This window comes from Eublepharis macularius, chromosome 8, assembly GCF_028583425.1.
Source record: "Eublepharis macularius isolate TG4126 chromosome 8, MPM_Emac_v1.0, whole genome shotgun sequence".
NCBI classification, from domain to species: domain Eukaryota; kingdom Metazoa; phylum Chordata; class Lepidosauria; order Squamata; family Eublepharidae; genus Eublepharis; species Eublepharis macularius.
This window is the reverse complement of record NC_072797.1, coordinates 92,373,515-92,398,606: the sequence shown is the minus strand read 5'-3', so window position 1 is coordinate 92,398,606 and position 25,092 is coordinate 92,373,515. Positions and strand designations below refer to the sequence as shown.

Genomic DNA, 25,092 nt, shown 5'->3' with positions numbered 1-25,092 from the left:
GCTAAAAGCAGTTTCCTTACAATAAGCCACTTCTTTACAATTGAAACTCTCGGCTGTTGTTGCAGGAAGGACTGCCCCTTCCTGCAGTAGCGCGCGCGGGTACGTGCTCCCAGAAAACCCTCGAAAGAGGCCTCTACCTATTCAACGAAAACCCGACACACTCATCTTTCCCAAATTATTAATTTCACGAGAAACCTGAAGCCTAAATACCAATCAGCTGGATAGCACACTTCGCTGGCAAGTTATAGATTCTAATACAGCGTCTTACACTCGAAACTACTTTCTCGAAAAGCGACGGCGTAAGGTTCATAAAAACAAATCTCGGGTTGTGTTTGCAAAGGTAAAAATACTTTCGTTTATGCTGTACACGCAGCTCCGCGTTTCTGTACCAGTAGTATTCCTATCAAGGCAACTATTTTGTTCATTATAAAAATGTCAAACTAAAAACCAAACAGCACCGTGGAATAGTGCGGTTTATGGGCAAATTCTCACAATACTGCTCACATTGAATACAGCATGGATCCAGTAATTTTATAACTAGCGCTCTCCTTGTTTGAAATTCCACCTACACATCTTAAAGCTCAGCACTAGTACCACTGACTTTAAATCAGATCCTATTGCACAATAAAAACATCTCAAACCGCCCCCCCCCCCGTTTCTGCAGCTACACGTGCCATTCATTTTACGTTCTGGGTACTTAGTTGCTATACCATCGTTGGAGTGTAAATCAGAACTCTGCTGGTTTGAATCCCACTGCCCACTCAGGTGACCTAGTGCAAGCCGCTCTTCTCAACCCCAAGTGCATCAGAAGAAAATAACTGTTCATCACTGAGTAGGGCACTTAACTTGTCTAGAAGAGTGGTATATATCAACACTTATTAGAAGGTTCCACACAACTCCAAAGAGCCAGAATGCAAGATAAATATTAGTTGTGCAACAGACAAATCCAGCACACCACCCTTGCAGCTTCCTTAACACTTGCTCTATGTGCTGGTTTTGGTTGCAAGGTACTCCTCACTGTAGAAGAGCAATAGTCGAGTAGCACCACCTATAAGACTAACAAAATTTGTGGTAGGGTATGAGCTGCTTCAGACACCAAGGCATTCAGTAATGATTACTGAATGCTACAACACACTCAGTAACACTGGACTTGTTCTGTTTAAAATAATCAGTGGAGGCCAGCATTTCCAGATGGATCTTCAATGTTTCTGTATAGCTGCACAGCAGTTTTTTGTCATTAGGGCTAAACAAGAATGGGATGGTGGACTGCTGTATTTTGTACTTTATTGTAAAAAAAGAAAATGTTTATAAATTAGAACATAATCAAATGCTGGAAACTGGATCTGTCCCATCCAGCTGGGTGTTATTACAATGTTTATTCAAGAAGAGAAATTAACTTGTAAACTATCAGTACAAATGCTGAGATTTTACATGAAAACATCCAGAACTTTTTGCACAAGCATTTGCTATGCAAATCAACAGGAAAAAGATACAATTGTTTCATTCAAATCTTTATACAATGGAAACATTTAACAAGATACAGTTGGATATGGGCAGAACTGCCAAGGCTAGAAATGAGTAAGATTCAGGTATTCTCTATAGTACTTGCTATTCCATGACAAGCCAAAAATTTTGCAAGATTTTATTCAAACTAACATGTTGCAATACAACGATAGGGCCATACATCTAAAGTAACAAAGATAAAACTGTTATCTCTTATTGTTGTTTCTTCACATATACCAAAACTTAGGAGTCAATGCGTATCAATACTCCTTAACGTGCCAAACATTGACACTGGGTGTTCTGCTTCTCTGGTATAGGAAAAAAGCCAAATTCAATGAATGGTGTAAAAAAAAAAAATGTTTCAACTATTAAGTATGCATAAAGAAATAACTGCAACAATTGGTTCACTAAATTTATTTTTAAAATCATAAAACATCTTACAAAAGAGCATTACATTCCGCACACTGCTCTGCATGGATGCCAGGAATCAAGTGGACTGCTAGAACTCTTTCCCCACTTCCAAACAAAAAGTATTAAGCAGGTGGTTCACAAGTTACAGAAAAACATTACAGTTTACAACCAACATAGAACAAAAATAAAATCCACTTTTTCTGCTGCTGTTTCAAAATACCAATGTTAGTTTTGCAAGCTGCCCCCCCCGCCCTCCCACCTCTATGTAAAGAACTAAAACATTACATCTGGTGACAGCAAAAATTTCACTACACCTCAAATGCAGAACACCTATGAAGCAGAGGAATGTTGGCTTTTTAAACAGAAGCAGATTTAAGAAAAAAAAAAGATGCAGGACTCCTTCAGTTCTTCACTAGTCTTAGAAAAACTTTCCAGAATACTGCTTCACACTATAAAAAAGAAAAAATATCTTGCATTAGAATCCTTCAACATCTGCATACTGCTTCACACTATAAGGAAAAAGAAAAAAAAAGGCATGTATTAGAATGGTTGAACAAACAATTTGAATCAATATTTACAAATACATTTAAAAGATTAATACAAATCAGATTTAATACATACTGGTTAAAGCTTGACAATTTATAATTAGTACTAAATTGCAGGCAACAGTTAAACATTGCAAGATGATCATTAGACAGCCAATGTTAAAGAAAACAAAGCAAGTAAAATCTAAAACTGTTATACATGGCAGAAAAGGAAGCAATGCCAGAGGTGTGAAATGCTGCATTAACAGCACCAATAGTTTTCAACTTGTCCTGTAGAGGCATGGCCTGTGCCATATGGTAGACTGCGATTTGTTGTCGATTTAGTTATCTAAAAACAACAAAATCACTAGTCTTCCACACAGAACTAGACCAACATCCATTGAAATCTTCTATATTTTCTACAGGCTCTATGTAACAGATTACAAGTAGATTTTTGCAGCAGTTTCCACCAGAGAAATGAGGACTGCTTGGTTAAAGGTCACTTCCAGCAAGATTAGTTTTGAGGCTATCTTCATTTAGTAAGAATGGAGAACAGAAGAGGAAAGCATACTACCAAGTGCAGAAGTTAGTAATAACTACTATGAATTATATTTATACAATCTTTTAAAAAAAGGTATACATACAAAGAAAAAGTTTAGTAATAAATGTACAAATATAGCTAACAGATAAAGATGAATACCAACTTGCCTGTTTTGCAGTAAATACTGTGCATTTTGAATCTGATCCTGTGTGCCTGTAATGGTTATTATCCGATCTTCCGAGCCCTCTAAGGGTTCATCAATTTTGATAGAAGCTCCTGACTCGTGACGTATCTGTTTGATCCTCTGACCTCCTTTTCCAATAATAGAGCCAGCCAACTACAAAACAAAAGTGTTAATTTTTAGAGACAGCAGGTAAACTTAGTATTCTAAACATGACTGCTTTGGTCACAAATATTAACTGTAATATGTTTTAAGTTATTAGATGGCAATTCTGGATAATTTATGTTCAACAACCAAGGATGGGAGGAGAAATTTAATTGACTAGAACCTCCCCTGAAAAATGCTACTGTACTTATTGTAAAGATTATGTTGCCTCAACTGCCCATATCCTTTTTAATTACCCTCGTTATATTTTACTTTGTAACCAATATAATACTTCTTGAACTGACCAGCTACAGAACATTTCTGAACAGCAGAAACTAAAGATCGTACTGTCAGGTAAGATAAAATAGCGCACGTGTGATTTAGCCATTTATCTATGCAGTTATAAATCACAAAATACTCTGAAGTATGGCTTGTAGGCTGTTAAGTTACAGGGAGTAGAAAGAACATTCTAATCTTTTCACATCCAAGCCAAATAAACTGAGAGAAGGCAATTTAAAAAATCTGAAAGACTACATATAGCAAGAAATGAAAAAACTACATGCCTGAAATTTTACTGCAAAGTATACTGGATGAAGGAAATAAATACACTTACATCTTTGGGTATTGTTACTTGTGTTGTAATGATAGGTCCACCAAGATCACCGTAAGAGCCACGGCCCCCTGCATAAGAATAATCTAATTTAAAACGTATGCATCTAGTTCTTGTAATGAATAAAAGTAAATTCACACAATATACAAGCATGTAAACTTACCATATCCTGATCCACCCTCAAACTATCAAAAAAGAAAAAAAGTTTCATGTAATCATTTTTCAATTATATTAAAATATGCATGAAATCAGTTTCAGATAGCTGAAAATGTTTTCTACTTTAAAATAAGCCATTGACATCTCAAGGGGAAGCCTTACTCCAGAAGCCAGACAAAGCTGGAACATTTCACAGAGCAGGACATTTTCACAGAAATCCTAGTGGTGCAGAGCTTCCTCCCTAGATAGGCATGCATGCAAAAGCCACCACAAACAGCACTAACTAGGTGGAGATGACCACAAATAGTACTTTTCAGTGGAGTCTTCAGGTGTTAAATAATCAAGTGGCAAGTAGTGTATACATATGTGCAATATAAAATACTAATGCCGTGGCCAAGTCCCTTCCAGCAAGAGATTTGAACAGGACTACATAACCCTTCAAATGAGCACGCAATGTATGCTCTAATGCAACCAAAATCATGGAATTCCTTTCTCAGGAAGATCCATCTGTCCACTCTATTACTGTCTTCTACCAGTGGATGAAAACTTATCAACTGTGTGTGTATATATTTTGCGCTCAACTGTATGCTTTTGTTTTTATGCTATGTATTTTAAAGATTGTTTTAATATTTTTGATTGTTCACCACCTTGAGGACACTAAAGTTAATGTTTTAAATAATAAAACAATGAAATCAGCAGCTTGATTTTATATATAAGAGAGCTAGTAATTCTAATGGTATTTTAATTCCAATGGTTCAGTATTTCACTATCAAGGTTCATATAGTACACAATATTAGTTGAATCTGCTACTAATACTGAACTCTCCTGATCTCACAAAGTAAAAAAACAGCATGGCTAGTTTTAATTACAGTATCAAAGCAGCTTTTCAATGTGCTTACATTCCATTAAGCTAATGTAAAATGGACTTCAGTCTTGGACACTAGTAAAGACAATGCATTTATAACCTTGCTTGATACCTATTGTAACCCTCTTTGACAAGTTTATAAAAACACATTAATCGCTTTTTATTCTGAAGTGCTCAGGGAAAAAATGAAGGGAAAACTGCAGCTCTGTGAGGTAGACTGGGCTGAGAGAAAATGACTGGCTCAAAGTCACCCAGTGTTTCATGGCAGAGCAGTGGGTTGAACCCAAATCCCCTTGGTCCTATTCTGTAATCACTATAGGATGGACACTCAAAAAGAAAGTTTCTGAACAAAAATCAACAATTTGATCTAAAATTTAACCTGTGAAGAATTCCTTTCCCTATTCACATCTGATGCTTTTAATTAATAATAGATTGGATCCAACCAGCTATTCCACAGATGGCAAAAGAAGGCAGTAGCTCCCTTTAACCATGCAAAAGGCTAGGCTGGGCACCGGAAAGGGGGACTGAGATAATGGGCAAGATCCAAAACCAATGTAAGCTTGCTAGGACACTATGAGATGGTGCAGTAAAATAAGTTAAGGCTGGCTTGCTTGAAATCCAGTATATCCCCAATGTCAGTATTTGGCCATATCCACAATATTAGCAATGCCAGCCTTTTACCAACCTTTCCGCTTTCACAGTCACATTGTACAAAAGCAGCAACACATAGACCAAAAAGATGAAGAATGGACTCACCATTTCTGGTGTTTCTATGTCATCACAGGCATTGACGTGACACTGCATCATCTTGTCAGACAAGATATGGTACAAAGAGAAACAAGAACACAAGAAAGTATATTTAAAACAAGCCAATGTCTTCAAATAAACCTATAGCTAGCCAAGTAAAATATGCACACACGAGACTACTACAAGAGATCCAGCTCATTAGATCAGATACAAAGGGCAGACTGATCAGGTATTTTGAAGTGAGAAGTAGCAGTGTAGATCCTTCATATCCAGTGCAGCAGAGACCTAAATGCTTATTGCAATATAGCTCTTAAATAAAAATGAATAAGCAGCATCTTCACTCTGTACCCTCTTACATGAATTGAAAGTGGTCTTCCAACGCTTTTATTTACAGCAAATAAATTAAATCTTTTACTTGGCTTGCTGTAGAAAAATAACTGCTAGTTAGATCTGGAACACACAGCTATTCTTTTATGTTCAAATCAAAGCCAAGATAGTATCTTAATTTTCAAACTCATCTATTAGAAACATCCTGTTCAGCACTAGAATTTCCCCCAAAATCAAACACCCTGCTGTAGATGAAAGTTGCAAATGAGCACCTTGTATATTAAAGTTACAGAGATTTAGTATACTTTCTTATTTAAAGGCTGTGAAACTTCATAGCAAAATTTTTCTCTGTATTCTGCCCATCAACAGTAATGTAACACAAGTAATCTCTTATAAGAGAAAGTATTCTAGTCACCCAGAACTATTGCCAGTATCATATAGTAGGAAATGAATATACACTGCTACAAACAGACATTTGACAAGACAATAAAATACTGACAGTTCTTGTCTGAAGTTGCATGGCAATTCCCATGGTCTGTTGCTACTTAACTACAGCATGCAATGGAAAGACATCTATAGTGTTACAGCTCCCAAGCATTCCACACTGCACAACTTATGCAGCAGTGTTTTAAAGCAAGTGAAATTTAAAATCAAAACCTGACTAGATTTTAAACAATTTAAAAATACTTTATTTCAAAATACCATGCCTGTTTATTTTTCTACAATTTTAGAAGTTTAATTTCCACATCAAGTAAGAAATAGAAGAAACTTATTTTACAATCCACACCATAAAATGCAAAACAGAAAGGACAGACAGCAACAGCTGTTCAACTTGCTTGCTGTGAAGCACTGCTAAAGAACAGTCAGAAGCTGAAAGGCAAATTAAAAATTGTCTCTAAGATTTCCCCCCCTTAACAGAATTTTAGTAGTGTATGTTCTCATTTTTACCACATCTGATAAAGTTATGCTGCTTTAAACAGAAGGCACGCACAATACTGCTTTTAACTCCTCAGAAAATTTTTATTTGATGAAATCTGAAGCACCCCCCAATTTAAAGACAACAGGTCAGGGTAGTATTTGGTAGCGTCCGTAAAAAACTAGTTTTTAAGCCATCTCTCTCCATGGGATCCCCCCCACCCCCAAATCTAGCGAGCTGCTTGCAACCTTGCCTCTTTTTACAGCTTAAGAATTAGCAAAATTTGCATGTTCAATAGAACAGTGCATGTGTTGCAATCCCCAAATTAACTAGTTCACAATTACGCGATTTCCCCATATACTGCATATACTTTCAAGACACAAAATGAAACTTTCCCTGTTTTATTGAAAAGAAAAATTACAAATCCATACCATTCCATCGTAGCGATCACCAGGTCTGCCTCTTCGATCATAAGACATGAGGTCCCTTAATATAAACAAACCAATTCAGAGTATTTCTTTGCACCATGCTCCAATTTCTTCCAGTTAGCCCATCTACACATCTTGTACCTTATTCACATAATTGGAAATGCTCAAATTCTCAAGTTTGCAGTTGCCAGATATACAAGCAAATTGATTTATCGATGTGAAATATGCAGTTATAGGTAATTTCTACCACTGGACAAATATCCTGTTTACCAAGTGCCTCCTAATTTTAATTAATTTCATAAAAACTGCACTTCCATTTATAAAATACTGTAGTGCTTGCTGATCACCCTCATCCCAAAGTTTAAAATTACTCTTACGGGAATGATTTTGAATGATGTATAAAATTAGCTTACCCGCCTCTGGGAGGAGGAGGGGGAGGGAGAGGAAGATTACGAGCTCTGCTGCCACCTCTACCACCACGGCCTGGAGGAGGGGGAGGTGGTCCTCTGCGAGGGCTCATATCATCATAATCTCTTCTTGGAGGCATGGGACGACCCCGACCTGGAGGCATTCGATCAAATCCACCTCTGCCACGCATTGGAAAGCCAACAGGACGCCCCCTTCTGTCATCAAACATCATTGTAAATCCACCATAGTCGTATGTTTCATCATAAAAATTTGGATCATAAGGCTGTGCACGTCCTTTGATTGGTGACTAATATGAAAAAGGAAACAGTTTAAACACTTACAGACAACCTTATTTCAAACGACAAAACTTGTTTTAAGGACTACGTAAGAACTGATAAAGTTTAGTATTAGAAAAAAGTTTATTACAAACAGCAGACAGTCACATTTTCCTTAATTCATTGTGCAGATATGGCTATAACAAGCAAAGCATACTTTCATAATTTATCCCAAGCGCCCTTTTTATGCTGCCTCTATACACTCTAGACTGATTACCTCTGATATAAGATCCAGTATTATTTTGATGCATTCCACAACTCTATCAGGCTTTCCACCAATTAGCACCACTCTGTCAGAAGAATGAGGACAACATTCTTGGAAAAGTTTAATGGTTGTCTGAGTATTCTGCAAAAGGTACAAATAGAAATATTTTTGTACAAATTTTAAGCAGTAAAATGTCAATCAACTTAACTATGTTAAAATCTGTATACTGTATAAGTTGAGATAAAGTTATGCAGACATTGGTAGCTCAATGGGGAGAGGCAGCACTCTCTCACAGTTTTTATCTACACACAGTGCAATTGCACCATCAGTTCAACCATGCTTCTCCCATCATTTTTAAATTAACTATAACAGCTGTAATAAGAATGGTATGTTGTCCCAATCACTTATATAAAGTGTCTCTCTCCCCACCCCAAGAAGGGTATGGTTAAAAATAGTTTAAATTAGAACTCTTTCAAGTGGTTCAGTGGCACAAATTTGGAACTTATGTCAATCTCAGTTTGGGGTTCTGTTTTCTTTTTTTTTTTAAAACAAAAGGTAAGATAAGCAGCTACGGACTCTACTACCACAAGCCAAGGAGAAGCATTTAATGAAGTCCAATGACAGGTTATCTGTTAGAACACACAAAGAGAAAGTTCTTCAATATGCAATTGGAAAAGAGTGTGGATGCACTACGCAGTTCAGCCTATGCTAACTGTATACCTCAAAAAAGGAATGAAAACACCATGTGCTAATAAAATTACAACTAAAAATGTAAGCTTCATAACACTACAATAAACCAGCAGGAAAGGAACTATAATCAGGTTATCTTACCAAGCTTAAAGATTAAAGTTTTCCTAACTAAAAGGACTAATCTGAAGGCCTGAAAGGATTAATCTCTTTCCATTCGGCAAACCTCACATAACTGGTAATACTATCAAACCTACTACTAAAAATATTTACAGTTGACAGCTGTCTTGCCTACAGTAAGTAGCAGCCCACACAATACAATCATTACTTGACTTCAATGTACAGGAAGGCACATATGAGAGATCTAAAAATCAATACTGGATTTTATAGGTAACAAATAGCACACTGAGCATGGCCCAGAAACAGCAATCAATGGAACTCTTATAAAATTACAGCTCCCACTGGCTAATACCTCAAAACCAGGGATTGCACTATGAGCCATCCAGTTTCCATGCTGTCTCCAAGAGCAGCTTCACATACATCTCAGAGTAGTAGAATCAAGTTACATGCATACACACTTCCAGAAAGGAAGGCAAGCAGTACGTAAGCCAAAGAGACAGACAGCCCTCCTGGCCTGTCTCCATCTATTATTTCAGCAGGAAGTCTGTCTCTAGAAGCACCCCCAAAATGTTATTTACTGATGCAGGGTATAGCCAGGATTGGCATTTCCTCTAGTTAGGGCCAGAAACAGCTCAGCCTTGACTTGAACGAGCATCACCATCTCTAATACACTGGCTCTCTCTCAGCAAGTTCATGTACACATTAAAGGCATGTGAAACACTTCATAAAAGCACCCACGGAGAAAAAGAGTAATATCTCAGCTCCATGTTTAGGAATCTTTCAAAGAGGTAAAGCAGAACTACTGCAAAGCAATGGTCTCTACTTCCTAAGCAAGGTGAATGATCTAGAAATCCTATTATTGCCAGAACTGATGATAAAAAATTCTGTAGATCTTCTACACTGGGTTCTAAACTTTTCAAGGAAAGTCAAGTTGCAAAAGCCCATTCATCATAGCAAAAAGCTCTGCAAGATGCAACTAATGGTGAGTGTCTACCCACCAGCCCCAGAGATGATGTCTTTGCATGAGTTCTAAGCTATGTTTGTTTACATTCACTTCAAAATCTTCCTTATTGGTGGCCTCTGTTCTGGCAACTGGAACCAGAACCCTAAGCAGCACTGTCCCATTTTGGTGGAAGCATTAAGATGCCACTCCCCATAAATTCCAATTACATAAGATAAGCCAAATAAAATATCAAGTATGTGGATTTTCCAAAGTATTCTAAAATAAATACTTCAACTGTACTGGAAAATTGTTATGCATTCCTATTTCCATCAACTAGTGTGTACTACAAATATACTTGATAGCTTGTTGTATAACATGAGAAATCCTATTTACAAATTATTATACTGTTTAAATGGCTGCGTTTTATCTTCAAAGACAAAATAATACCTCTCGAAGTTCTTTGATTTTAGCTCCTTTAACACCAATAATTCCTCCAGCCAAACTCTGGTGAATCAACAACCTTAATTCACAGTCAAAATCACTTCCTTTGTAATGCTGGTACTGTAGACAAGTTTAGGGAAGAAAGAACGTTAAGAGAAATTATTTAACAGATGATTTGAATAATTATTCTAAGTTTAATTCTGATATGTTCTAGATCAGTATTTTCTTTAATATTAGTCTCCTTTAAGGCAAACTCAACAAGCACTTGTGGGAGGGTATGGTGATTGGCTGTTCAAGTTAAAAAATCCCACTGGTTGAGTGCAAGCCCAAGGCCTAGCCAAAAACTGCTCCCCCACCAAAAGACTCTCTTCTTTTATATCAATGAGAATCTAATATATTGGAAAAGCAGATTACCTCTTTCAAATCTTAAAAACATGTGGTAACCTTGAAGTTACAGCGTAATTTAACCCAAAATATATTGCATTTAACATTAAAACTTAATTTTATTTAAGGAATACAATACAAATCTTGCCCATCTACCAACCATGACACTGGAACATTTGTAATTTAAATCATGGGTAGATCTGGCTGCAGAAAAGTGAATTATCAGAAATTAGGCATTCATGCATATTCCGCTTACTTCTTCCAAAGTAGGGATAATTTTCTTCAAAATTTCTCCGATTGTTTCAATGTCTGCGCTTATACTCAGTATGCTGTCAAATACCACAAGTCAGGGGTCACAAACAAGATGGGAAAAGGTAGAGTAAGTTGTGCATTCATAATTATCTGGATCATAACTCAACTTTACACAGTAGGTCTTACATATAATATTCCCCGTTTAAGTAAGCCTGCTTACTGAAGTTACAGCACATGCACGTTGTTTATGCCCAATAATATAAATGGTACAAGTTCAAAATAAGGGTTTGGAGATAGAGAATGGGCTTCTTGGAAGGGCTCAGATAAAGAGGACAAGAAACTGCCGAAGAACTGAAAGTAGAAGTGAATACTTAGGTTCCCCGCCACCATTACTTTAGGACACCCTCGCTATCACATTATTAAACTGGCACACCTTCTCATAGGAAACATGGGAATATGCAAGTGGTGAACACTATATTTGGAACAGGGTTATGAGACCAGTTAGAAATTAGATTACTAATGGGCTCCGCGAGAAAACGAATACAAATGCAAGACAAAAAGGACAACACAAATGAGAAGTGAAGGAGAGTGAACCAGGAGTTAGCATTTCATCAGAAAAAATTATGAGCAGGCAATGCTGAGGGAGCAAGGTGGGCCACAAAGACAGAGCGAGAGACTATTTTGAAACAAATCTGATTTACAATGCAGCAAATATACAACAATTGAAGCTGTGCTCCTTCCATTGAAATAAAATTAGTGGATTCTTGGGTGGGCAACTCACGTAAAAGTTCAGTGACAAAAAAGACTTAATGGGGAAAATAAGACAGAAAACTTAAAAAACAATACACCGTCTACGGGGATACTATTTAATTATATAAAAGGCAGGTAATAATATACATTTCTCTCTTTCTAATCAGGCAGTGAGGCATAAACTGTTGGGACATACCGCTCGGGGCCACTGCTGTCTGGGACTGAAACACTGGCATTGTACTGCATTGGTCATTGGCGGTCGTGGATGTTGGCATTGGGCATGGGCATTCAATCAGAAGTTGTCAAGTAAGGCACCCGTTTGGCAACGAGCACATTTTTGGGCATAGCCAACCAGGGTTTTCACATGGGCGTTCAGGGGCGGATGGGCCAACGTCATGGTGGGCAACGCAGGGGTAAGTCGATCCAGTACATGGGCAACGGAGAGATATATGGCCAAAAAAACAAGGAGAGGGAAGAGGGGGAAAAGCAATAAATTTTAATTTAATACAAACTATACTCATTACTCTCAATGAAACAAGCTTAAGTTGTTCTGAAGACTAACACAATAACGGATAGCTACATTGACTGTGGCTTAACAGTTATGGACTGTAAAAATGAGTTACTTGGCCTAAACTACTTTTAACATCATACGTTGCAGTAGCAGGCTGGCTCGTGAGGGTAGACACAAAACCTGTAGAGATTCAGGTTACAGAAATCCTGGGAAAATTGGGAAAGCCACTAATCCAGGAATTATATGTATGAAATCTGGATTTAGGTAGGTGCATTTTTAAGTATACTAGCTTCAAAAAGGTCAGTTAATTCACAAGTGATTGCTACCCAGTTCTTGTTTACAGTCTTATACCTCAGATCTAATATCTAAAGTTGACAGTTACAACATTCTGCAGGAGTTTATTTTACAATATAATGAAAATATCAAACACAATGTGAAATGATATAGTGCCAAATATTTCATTTAACACCAATATTGCTACTTTAAAATACTGAATAAACTATGTATAGTGAACAATAATAAACAAGTAATTGCTTTTTACAAAGCATATTGAACTATAAGGCTTAGTCAATGCTGAGCGTGTCTATTCACAAGAGTCAACCCACTATAAAAAGGTAAATATATTCAGTCACGTTCCCAGAAAATTCATTCCATATTTGAATACATCTATACTACTCTGTCCCCATACATAAAGGTCATGCCAGTGTTAAACATCTCTCCAAAACAAAAATCATTCTATAACTGGGCAAGAAAAGGCAACTACAGTGCTTTCTAGTCATAGATGACTATTTCCATAGGAAATTGTGGAATTAAGGATTTAAGCCCTCTTCAATACTGCTTGCTAAGACATTAAAGTACACAATTTAGTGTGATGTGTTTCCAAAACAAGGGGACAGGAATCTGTCTATGATTCATTCTCTGTTTTAATTATGATACAAATAGAAAATCCTGATGCCTAAACTAAAAATCATTATCTATGGTTTGTACTGAGCACCTAAGACCGTGGAAATGTTACACTTGCTAGAAATGCACACAATTAGCTTTAAATGCTATGTACTGCAAAATAGTGTTTAACTTTTGAATACTCACGTCTGTACGAAGTGCCTTAATATTTTTGCCACCTTTGCCAATCACTGCTCCAGCATTCTAAAAAAAGTCACAAGTTAGATTTTCCGAAATGAAATGAGAACAAAATTCATGGGTAAAGGATAAAAGGTGGAAAGCTGACATTAATATGATTTCAAAAGCCTAATTTCCTCACATTTTAAGAAGTTCCAACGACAAATCAAAACACAATCTCAATACAAGGCTAAAAACAGCACGACTTCCATTTTTTAAAAAAAACATTATATATGCTAAAGGTCTCATGGCAGTATAAGAAGAAAACCGCTCGATATTATCTGCAATTGCTGCTGATCCAGAGAGAGGCATTTAATCCTACAAATGCACTCTCTCCAAGTATTCCGCAAATTTCCAAACAGGAAGCATAACATGAATTTCCATCTCATTTTCATTAATTACTTATGTCATCATGAAGTAAACTTCCTTGACTCATGCAGCAGAAACACCTTCATTTCTCTGAATGAAGTATGGTACAGAATTCTGTTATATTCTTCCAAGTATACTTTAACTGCAGTTACCAGATGTGCTCTCTCTGCTCAAAACTTATGATGCCGATGACACAAATTGTCTAAATGAGTGTTTTACAACCATTTTTCTATGCAGGAATCCCTAAATTAATTTTTCAAACCCCAAGGGAACCCATCTATGAAAACATTTAGAGACCAGAAAAAGTCGGTAGCAGGGAATGCTATACAATTACTGCTAAATTAAGATCAGTAAATTTTATTTCTAAAGATTTATCTGTCAGCTTACATCGTAAGAAAAAGGTACAACCTTAATAACTGCAATACTTTGCGGGATATATGGAATTTCTCACAGTATTTATTCCACAATTGCTTGCAGAACCCTAGTTGGAAACCACGGCTCTAAATAAGTATTATATATATCATTTGCAAAAAGCATCTTGGATAAAGAGGAAACATACTTTGCTCTGAAGCAGAATGCGTAGTTCAACCATTTCATCAGTGTTTCTAGACCTTTTGAAGGCCTGTTCCTCTTCAATATCTTCAGCAGGACGTTTGCCTAATATTTCAAGGATAACAATGCAAATCTATTTCTCCTTTCTTTAATAATCAGAGCTTCCTCAATGTATTAAATTATTATATGAATTAATGTTACATGTCATAATCATTTATAGCATGAGCATATGAGGCTTTGAAATAGTTGTATTTAAACTCTATACCAAAAGAATTTCCAGCTCAAATACTGACCATCACCCAAATAACACTGAAAACAAGTCTAGCAATAAATTACTATAACATACGGCATCTCATTACCCATTTTATCAAGAACCATGAGAAACTATAGTTTCATACAAAACCTCTTCAAAAGTGTCAACAAAGCCAGATTTCAACTTTACATTTGTGACAATACAGATTTATAACAGTAGCTGTTAAATTGCTCATTTCTGGATATACTGTTTTTTTCAGTGATGCAGCATTTATACAGTTACAACTGCACATCTATCATTTATATAATTTAAACCAGCCACACTAGAGACAAGGCCCAATTGGTGCAAAACGTTGCAGCTCGACTGCTATCAGGAGCGAGCAGGCGTATGAACATCACTCCCATTCTGCTGTCACTCCACTGGTTACCTATCAGCTACCGTGTTCAGTTCAAGGTATTGGCTGTCACATACAAAGCTCTTCACATCCTTGGCCCGGCATACCTACGGGACCACCTCCCTCCCTATGTTCCTCCACAGCAGATTCACTCATCTGAACAGGGTCTCCTACAGCAGCCCATACATGGGCTTTCTCTGTGGTGGCCCCTATCCAGTGGAATGGACTGCCTAAGGAGGTCAGGAGAGCCCTCACTCTCCTAGTTTTCTGCAAACAATGCAAAACTGAATTATTCAAAAAAGTGTTTGTATTATAGGGAGGGGCTCTTAGATGCTTCGCTAATGAGTTAAATACCATAGACTTCACCACTATGTTGTCGTATGTACTACTCGTTGTCTTAAGTATGTGCTCCTATGAGCTACTTGTGTTTCATGTGGTCTAATGTTAGCCTTAGAATTGCTTATGTTCAGTTTCAACATTTCTTCAACTCTGTATGGACTCTTACTAATGCTATGTCTTTGTGTGTTTATTTACCCTACAACACTGTTTTATGGAAATATTCTTGAAATTGACTGTACTAATCTCACACTACGTAATCCGCCTTGAGTCTCAGTGAGAAAGGTGAATTATAAATGACAAATAAAATAATAAACATACCACATTTTGAAAGCTAGCATACCTAAATGACTGTAAGAGTCCTCAAAATTTGTTTCAGAAAAATGTACAATCACTTGTCAAGACATATGCTATTGCAGCAACCTTTTAATAAAATATACATGATTACAAGGTGGCAACTATTCCTTCTAAAGAGCCTACCTATAAAACAAACATGTCAGAACTTAACTAAATTCCATTTAGTCAATACTGTATCTGACAGAAGTGGCAGTTCAACATATAAAGAAAGCTTACCATTGGTTTCTGTGTTAGTGAAAGTCTCCTCTTGTTGTTCAGTCTCCATTATTTCTAGACTTGCAGATACAATCTGTCAAACAATAAATATACTGAAACACTTAAACAGAATACAGCAAACGCTACATCTTCCTAAAGAAATGAAGTCAGGTTAGGGGCTTCTATGTTCGAGCACTTACCAATTTTATATAGTCTTGCCAACCAAAACTTAAGTGTTCTGGGCGGGATCAAAGATCAGGCAGCCTATGAAAAGCAACATAGTTTTGGTCTTGATCATTTACAGATTACGTTTCCACAATTAAAGATAAAACCAAGGACGGAGATTTGTCAACATGTCTACTAGTATCCAATAGTACCCATCATTTCTCTCCAGACTAAGTATTAAATATAATGCTCTCTGTCAAGGAATGGTGGTCCTTCATTCACAGGAATAATGAACTGATCTTTAAAAAAAAAACTTGTAAAATGTTTCAAACTTAATAGTTTTAAGTTTCACTTTTCATTTTTAATGTAAGAAAACCCCTTGAGGATTAAATTCAGCCACTGAATGATCATGTTGTATTTACCTTACATATAAAACTTCTAGAATTCAAACCTACAAATGATACTTTTTTCAGTTACCTGACATTATGTAAATTATTACTTATTTTGCTGTTGAAAAAGCAACCATAAATCCAGACTACTATTTAACCGGAAAAATGAAGCTATATAATCCTCTATCACCTGGTATTATATGAACACTTATAGCCAATCGCACCCTTATAACAATTCCTGTGAGGAGTTAGGAGCAACTGGAAAGGTGCAGAAGGTATTCTTTCCAGTAATAAGCTGGCTGTAAAAGGAAAACTCATCCCCTGCACCTTGGGTTTTTCTTCTTTATTTTGTACCAACCTAAGACAAAACACAATAATAAAGGTTTTCGAGAAAACCTGTCTAACGATGTTAGCAACGAAGCACAAAAATAGCGGTGCGCAAGTCTAACAGACGAGCGACGCCTGCAGCGGGGGACTGTGGGGTGGCGGCAGATGATTCAACAAACTCCAAACACTCGATATAAATTTCATTTCCTTTTGGAACAGTAAACTATGCCCATTTGTTAACCTCTGCTCCGCCTCAAGCGCGCGTGAGGGCGGTCTACAGAACAAGAGTGATAGGCAGAGGCAAGCTATTGCTATTACGGAGCCAATTCATTGGCAACAACTTCCACCACCCGTTACAGTTCACAATCCCTCGAAAAAGCGGCACGGGGGAGAGGAGGCCTCGTGCGGCTGGTTGCATAATCTTGACTTGCTTTTGCTAGAGACCTACGGGACTAAAAATGGCGGCTCGAACAGCGCACTACGCTGTAATGGCGACCACGAGCTGCTAGGAGGAGCTGGGAGCGGAAAAAGTACCGCCACGCGGCGGCTCCACCAGAAGGCTCGCCACCCTCGAGACACAAAAGATGTCTGAGGGCTCGCCCTGGCTCATTCAAGAGCAGAGGCCGGGCCTGTCGGGCCCCGTTAGATTCAACAGGCCCAGCACAGAGAAGACGAGGAAACGCCTCACGCTCCTTCACCGCCACCCTAACTCGGCCGCCATGATCGATTCCGCAGCAGCCGCAACAACCTAGGTAGCGCCTCCTTTCTTCCGTCCCTCCCAGTTCAGATCCCGCGAACGAAGCAAACGCATTTCAGAGGAACAAAAGAACGAAATGGGGAACGCTTCGGTACAATACTGAACATTACCCGCTCCTCACAAGGACTCCGCACCCCCCCCCCCAGTGTTCCGGAAGGGGCTAGGCCTCGGGCTAACAAGAGCCTGACCTACAACAAGCCCCCTCTCTTGGAGAACAGAGGAGAATTGAAGCCCTCCCTCGCAGCCGTCCTCGTCTAAGCCTTACCGCGCCGCGCACTAACTCTTGCCGAATCCACCTCAGGGAGTGCGAGAGAAAGCAGAGCAACTAGCAGCCGCACACACACGCGCCACCGACGGTTTCTTATTGGCTCCCCCACCCAGCTCTCCTCGTTTCTATTAGCTGCTAGATCTGTCTGTCTTTAAGCGGAGGCGGTTTTCCCTCTGGAGTCCCGCCCTCCGTGGCGGCCTCCTGGGCGCCAAAGCCGCAAGCGAGGCTGAGGGCCGGTAAAGCAAGCCGCATTTATAGGCTTCTAATACCTCCCCTTTCATCATTCTCTCCTATTTCTTGATTTATTTTCTATCTTGTTTCTCCCTGCCCCCCGTTTACATACCGGATAATACTTACACGATTAAAAACAAACTCAAAATGATCACACCAAATCGCTTTCGTTAGGAACCGAGTACTTCAAGGAGAACGAAACTGACTTGAGGTCGCATGTGAAAGCGAGCGAGAGAGAAAATGGCGCCTGCGAAAACTCCGCCTCGTCCTCGCGATCTGTAACTGATGCGGGGGGGGGGGGGGACTTTGACTTCTCGCGAGCCCCGGAAGTTTAGTTCTCAGGTCGCGTTGGCGCTTAAAACAAAGGGGGAGAACTTGGGTTATGACGGTGGAGTGGGTAGCGCTCGACTATAAGCTACGAATGCAAAGAAAGGGAGCAAGGGCTAGGAAGGAGCAACGTCCCAGCTATACAGGTGTGGTGTAAAGAAATGGTTTGATTTTCGACTTTTATTCTATCTTTATGGGGTCATACAGACTTCTTCGAGGTTGAGTTGAAATAATAGCCAACTATATATGATTTCTCTGTGTGTCTAGAGTCACGCATAAAAGAGTTGTTACCAACCTTGAGAAATAAGTGCCCTGTCCCCTTCCTAGAGGCTTAATGGGCATTTTCTTTTTAATTAGATAGTGTAATTTGTTTCCATGCCGTGAAAAACTTAAACCGCCCATTTTCACCAATTACTCCTCTGGTAAAAAGGCAGAGCATTTTTTCTCCGTTATTGGAGACCCTGATGCATAATAATAATACACACTCCTTTTCTCCGTTCTTTTTCACTTTTAAATAGCTACAGGTATGGACTGTTTGTGGTAGGTAAACTGTTGTGTTTGCGGCTGCGACCATAGCCTTCTGTTTCCTGTCAGAAGGCTGTAATCCTGTTCAGGCATGCTTAGGGTTCAGAGTGACTGAATGCTGAGGGACTTACTCCTGTGAGAATATGCGGAGAACAAGATTGCAACCTTTAATAGGTACTTAATTCGTGATTTAACTGATGCTTCTAGCCCACAAAAGTAAACTTTAAAGCTAATCTGATTGCACATTAGCAGCTTCAAAGAAAAACAATCAAGTTTTACATAGTTTATAAATACATCTTTGCCCAGTGGTAGTTCTTGTTTCACCTTTTTAACTTTTACATGTGAGTAGTAAATCTCTATAATCATACTTCAAGGTACAGTAAAGCTGCTTCCTCATGGTAGTATTTTTTCTATCATTGCTCCCAGGCTGAAGTGCTGACTTTTTAGAACATCTACACAATGTACTGTTTCCTTTACAGGTTTACTTCTCATTGCACTCTTTCCTAAACCTGCTTTGCTGTGATCGTTTCAGAAAAAACATAGTTCTAGCTTGATTGTTACACAGTCTGGACAGCAAAGTGTGGGTTTTTAAAGTCCTACCCACATCCACGATGAGCCCTGTGGCGCAGAGTGGTAAATTGCAGTACTGCAGCCCAAGCTTTGCTCATGACCTGAGTTCGATCTTGGTGGAAGCCAGGTTCAGGTAGCTGGCTCGAGGTTGACTCAGCCTTCCATCTTTCCAAGGTGGGTAAAATGAGTACCCAGTTTCCTGGGGGTAAAGTGTAGATGACTGGGGAAGGCAATGGCAAACCACCCCGTAACAAAAAGTCTGCCAAGAAAACGTCATGATGTGATATCCCCCCTCATGGGTAAGTAATGACTCAGTGTACCTTTACCCTACCCACATCCACACTTATTTTCTTTCCATGTGCCCTAGAAATGTTAAGGCCTAGAAACATCTGTGGAAGTGGTCTCCCTCCCTACACCCAGGACACCCACCCCTTACTATCCAATGAGGAAAAAACTCCTGTGAAGTAAAAGCTTCTATAAAATATGTTGTCTTTTTGAATGAGAAAAACCTTGTCTTAAAAAGCATTTCAAATGCATAGTATGAAGAAGTCTGAAAACTCAAGAGTTCAGTATTTGCAGTATTACAAAACTTATCTTAATATCCAAATATGCTAGTAGTCTTACCTGATGTGCTTGTATGAGAGCAGATCTGTCCAAATAATGCATTTTATTTAGTTCACTATGGAATAGGTTCTCTTCTTTCAACTTCTATTTTTGCCTACCTCTTGGCAAAAATTAAGATACATGTGCTATGGTAGGGTAGAATGCTATGTTAGGGTAGTTTCCAGCTCTTTCACAAATACTGGGTATACTTGCAGTTTCTCTTATAAAAAATGAAGACGTGCTTCTAAATTCCATAGATAAGCCAAATTGTAACATTTTATATGTTAATTGTGTTGTAAATTATGCATTTGTTGTTAAATCAGTAAAAGAAGTTTAGGTATGATAGGAAGGCGTTATATAGCAATATTTCACAACTTTTTGCGATCTAGAAATTTCTTAAAACAAATCTTCCTCTCACAGCTCCTGTTTTCCCAGTAGTTTTTCCTGAGGGGTTTCTCTGCTCCCAAGTCTTTTTTAAAAAAACCCAAACTATAAATGCTATAGCTAATTCCAGTATAATCCGTGCCCCCCCCCCTCTGAAAAATCCCTCCAGTAGGGCAGAATGCAGGGGAAATGGTGAAGGAAGGTGCATAGAAAACTCCTTTGATAATGCTACATTGATAGTACAAATGCCAAACAGAGAATCTTCAACATTTGGATACCACCTAAGTCTATTGATACTAAAGCAGCGGGTTGTGATTAAATGAACAGAGCCAGTAAAGAGAAAAATTAGGAACTCCGTATTTGCTTAATATGACTATTACTACAAAGAACTTTGGAACTGTGTCTTTTGACATATTTTATCATTAAAATGTTCTCTTCGGCACTTGACAGTTTGTAAATCTGTTCAGAGAAGACTGATAAAGTGTGCTTCACTGTAGCCTGATTTCTTTTTTCCTGCAGTATCTTTATGGATTAATTACATGTACATAATGTTGTAGTTTGCATACACAATCTGTGTATGTTTATTGACTTGTAGTTTGGTTTTGAGATTATCTTGCCCAAGTTACTGGATCTATATCAGAGTAACACTTGGACTTTTATGCTTACTATAGCCTCACTAAGAATATCGTAATCCTAAACATAGTTATCAGGAAGTAGGTCTACTTTAGCTTAAGTGGAACTTACTTCACAGTAAACCTACTTCAGATTTGATTACAATTGTTCCAAAGGATGGTTTCTTAGTCCCTGCTAGGGTGGGATTCAGCATTTGGACCTGCAGTGTCTAATAGAGCTTATCACCAACTCCCAGTAAGTCAACTCTACTGTTGCTGCTGCCTGACTCTGAGCAGTAACAAGGATCTGAGCCCACAGCCTTCCTCCTGGCACTTCCTTGCTTATGCAGTCACCAAGATGACAGACAGAGACCAGAGAGAAGCGAGCAAACAGCAGTACAGGCTACTCTGTAGATATGGGGTGCAGAGGGGATGAGGTAAAGTGGGGGGGATGCCAGCATCCGGAAATGGATTGTCCACCCCCACTTACTTTGCTATACTATTTCTGTAACCAGGAATAGCAATCTTTCTCTTGTGTCTAGCATTAATATGAGAAGAAATACATGAGTACTATAGTACTGTACAACTACTGGAAAAACTACCTGGAGAAACAACCTGCAATTCAGCGGGAAAATAATGCATTGTACACACATATTTGGGAGTAGATGCCGTTGAATACAATAAAGCTTCTTTCTGGGGAAAAAAATCTAGGATTGGATTATGAGGCAGTTGCCAATTTTCTCTGCCCTGGACTTTATGCCAGGTTAGAAAAAAGGATTTCACTCTCCACAGTGCTGTTATGCAGTAGCCTAGTGCAGTGCAGTAGCCTAGTCCAACAAACAATGATATGATGGTAAAAGTCCAGCTTGCCACTAATCTACTCACCCAGATGCAACTCTCTCTTTTTTAATCCAGGCAAGTAGTCAGCAATTTACATGGTGATTTACCCCTTGAATTGTGGTTTAGATTTAGTGTGTAAGCCTACAGAGTAACTACTTTGTTGCATGAACATTCATAAGAAATAGCCTGCTTAATCAGATGAGTAGTGAATGGTTACAATTAGCAGACATCAAAGATAAAATATTGTGTTTTGTTCCAGGCATTCATAAATTTTTCCTATACCTCAGAAGAAAATGAGTTCGTCAAGTCTTGCAGTAAGAGTGGAAACTTGGCTTTCATCTACATGGCATGTCAAAGTTCCAGTACCATGGCTACAAGCCTGTATTGACTGGATTCAACAGGAAAGTGGCCTTAGCTGTTTGACTCAGGCTTATATTAACAAGCAAGTTTTTGAGCAGTGGCTTCTTACAGATCTCAGAGATCTTGACTATCCTGTTCTGCCAGACTCTATTTTAAAAACTCCAAAAGGAGAACTGAAAGGCTTTTATTCCATACAGATGGATTCTCTTGTTGATGTGAGTCAGCCTGCTTATTCACAGCTGCAAAAGATAAGAGGGAAAAATACTGTAAATGAAGAAATAACTGCCAATACGCAAGGAACCCAGAAGTCCTGGGAAACAAAGCCTACTCGAATGCTGATGTTGAAACTGACTGATGGCATAAATCACATTCAGGGTATGGAATACCACTCTGTTCCTGTTCTCCACACCAGCCTGCCTCCAGGCACCAAAATTATGATACAGGGGAAAGTGGAGTATCGTTTAGGAGTTCTTCTGCTTAAACCAGAAAATGTGAGACTGTTGGGAGGTGAAGTAGATAGCCTTATGGAGGAGTTTGCTGAGGAAAGAGTTCTTGCTAATCTGATTGGGGAAGAAGATGCTCCTAATGCTGTCAGATCTATTACTGGAGACCCTTCCAGACCTGTTGCTGAAGTAGGCCAAGTCCTAGGACCTTCTGATGAAGAGCTTCTGGAAAGTCTAGAAGAACATGATGAGCTAATGTTAAATGAGGCCCCTCTTGAAAGTGGATATTGCAGCAGAAGTACCAGTTCAAATTCTACTACATATTCTCTTCTTCCCAACAATGCAAGCTGCTCAGAGCAAGGCTCTGCAATCGTCATTGCAGCCAATGATCAACCCGCAGTTCCAGTTTTAGAATACATGGAAGATTTAGATGAATTTCCTTTGGATGATGATTTACTTTTAGTAGAAGAGATCCAAGAACAGCCACAAGCATTCAGTAGAAATGCAGGCGCAGATAATCAGCCTAGCAGGGCAGATAAATCTGTTAAAAGAGGAATGAGTGATGTATTTGATAATGCATCAGGTGATTCTTCTATAAATCTGGATGACTGTTCAACCAATAAGTTTGTACATGAGAGAAACAGTAAAACCGATGTAATTAGAAACAAAGAAAAGTCCTCCAATAACTCTAACAATAAAGTAACTGACACTAATGCAAAACCTAATCAGTATTATGACTTTGCACAGACCTGCAGAATAAAGGATAAATATCTCCAAGTTGATTTAGATACACCTCCTTTTACATACATTTCTGTACTATTAAATAACAAGCCCAAGATTATTACCAATGTGAAAGTTAAAGCCTTTATAGTAACCCTTACAGGAAAACTCTCAAGCAGCAGTGGCTTATGGAGTGTAACAGCAAAAATATCTGATGGTACTGCTTATTTGGAAGTTGACTTTGCTAATGAAATTCTAACAAGCTTGATTGGGTTTTCAGTACCTGAAATGAAGCAAATGAAGAAGGATCCTCTCTTACACACAAAACTTAAGGAGGGTTTACAGAATTGCCAGAGAGAACTAATAGACCTCTGTTGTTTGATGACTATTGAATTCAATCCCTTTCAGGCAAAGGCAACTGTAATAGTTTTGCAAGATATCAATGCAAATGACTTGAATAATTTAAAAAGCCGCCTAAATATATTTAGTATTTAAGCGACAGATTTGGCTGCATTCCCATGGATAGATCAACAGTTACAAGGTCACATAACTTTTTGGCTGTTTTTTTAAATTCAGAAAGCAGTGATAATATTTCCATATTGAAACATTTAGTTGAACTTTTCATTATTTAAAATGTGTTCTGTGTTAGGAAAGGTTTTTTAAGTATCTAAAATATTTGGAACTCAAGATTACTATAATAAGTGGGAATCTTAACATAAAGGAATTCAGTCCTAACACTTCATTCTTCTGTAGAATTATTGAAAATAAATAGTAATTAGTAGTAGGAATGAATAAGTCATAGTTCTATTTGTGATATTTTTTTCTCCTACTTTCAAGGTATTTGTAACTAATGTCTTGAAAACCCTGAAAATAAAAGAAATTGTTCATAAACATAGTAATTTCTAAAGCTCAAAGATAGTTAGTTTGTTACTTCTTATTTGTGTAATACGCAATCTAGTTGCTTCTGACTTAGGGTGACCCTATGAATTAATGACCTCCAAAACATTCTATCATTTACAGCTTTGCTCAGGTCTTGCAAACAGAAGGTTATTTCGTCCTTTATCGAACCAATCCATCTCACATTGGGTCTTCCTCTTTTCCTACTACCTTCAACTTTTCCTAGCATTATTGTCTTTTTCAGAATGTCTTGTCTTCTCATGATGTAACCAAAGTATGATACCCTTAGTTTAGTCATTTTAGCTTCTAACGAGAATGCAGGCTTTGATTTGATCTAGAACCCACTTATTTGTCTTTTTGGTGGTGGTCCATTGTATCTGTAACATTCTCTTCCCATACCACATTTGGTATGAATCAATTTTCTTCCTGTCAGCTTTCTTCGTTGTCAAACTTTCACATCCATATATAATAAATTGGGAATACCATAGTCCAAATTGTCTTGATCTTGGTCCTCAGTGGTTTTGATTCCTTATCCTTAAGGGTCTTTTCTAGTTTCTTTATTGCAGCCTTTCCAAGTCTCAATCTCCTCCTGTTTTCTTGGTTGCAGCCTCCCTTTTGGTTGATGATTGAGTCAAGGAATAGAAAATCTTTTTAACAATTTCAGTTTTTTCATTGAAAGCTTAAAATTGTGTGATTCCTCAGTAGCTATTT

At 38.2% G+C, this 25,092-nt stretch overlaps 2 protein-coding genes across 6 annotated transcripts; one reads left to right on the top strand and one right to left on the bottom strand.

The window, feature by feature from the left end:
* Positions 1–1,344: 1,344 nt before the first annotated feature.
* On the bottom strand, positions 1,345–18,358 carry HNRNPK (heterogeneous nuclear ribonucleoprotein K). Of its 5 annotated transcripts, none has more exons than XM_054986341.1 (16): positions 18,228–18,358; positions 16,165–16,228; positions 15,986–16,058; positions 14,437–14,534; positions 13,479–13,535; positions 12,075–12,118; positions 11,133–11,205; positions 10,499–10,612; positions 8,314–8,442; positions 7,767–8,068; positions 7,357–7,411; positions 5,692–5,742; positions 4,078–4,099; positions 3,918–4,000; positions 3,147–3,316; positions 1,345–2,423 (listed from the first exon to the last, which is right to left on the bottom strand). In XM_054986341.1, the coding sequence occupies exons 3-16, from the start codon at positions 16,032–16,034 to the stop codon at positions 2,390–2,392; spliced, it is 1,281 nt and encodes a 426-aa protein (XP_054842316.1). In that variant the 5' UTR covers positions 16,035–16,058; positions 16,165–16,228; positions 18,228–18,358; the 3' UTR covers positions 1,345–2,389. The 5 variants fall into 5 exon arrangements, with proteins under 5 accessions (XP_054842316.1, XP_054842319.1, XP_054842315.1 ...); XM_054986344.1 differs by lacking the exon at positions 18,228–18,358 and adding an exon at positions 17,868–17,967 and having other exon boundaries at positions 1,345–2,363; XM_054986340.1 differs by lacking the exon at positions 18,228–18,358 and adding an exon at positions 17,868–17,966.
* Positions 18,359–18,481: 123 nt separating this feature from the next.
* RMI1 (RecQ mediated genome instability 1) lies at positions 18,482–24,341 on the top strand. The gene is made up of 2 exons (XM_054987120.1): positions 18,482–18,574; positions 22,221–24,341. The coding sequence occupies exon 2, from the start codon at positions 22,255–22,257 to the stop codon at positions 23,977–23,979; it is 1,725 nt and encodes a 574-aa protein (XP_054843095.1). The 5' UTR covers positions 18,482–18,574; positions 22,221–22,254; the 3' UTR covers positions 23,980–24,341.
* Positions 24,342–25,092: the final 751 nt, after the last annotated feature.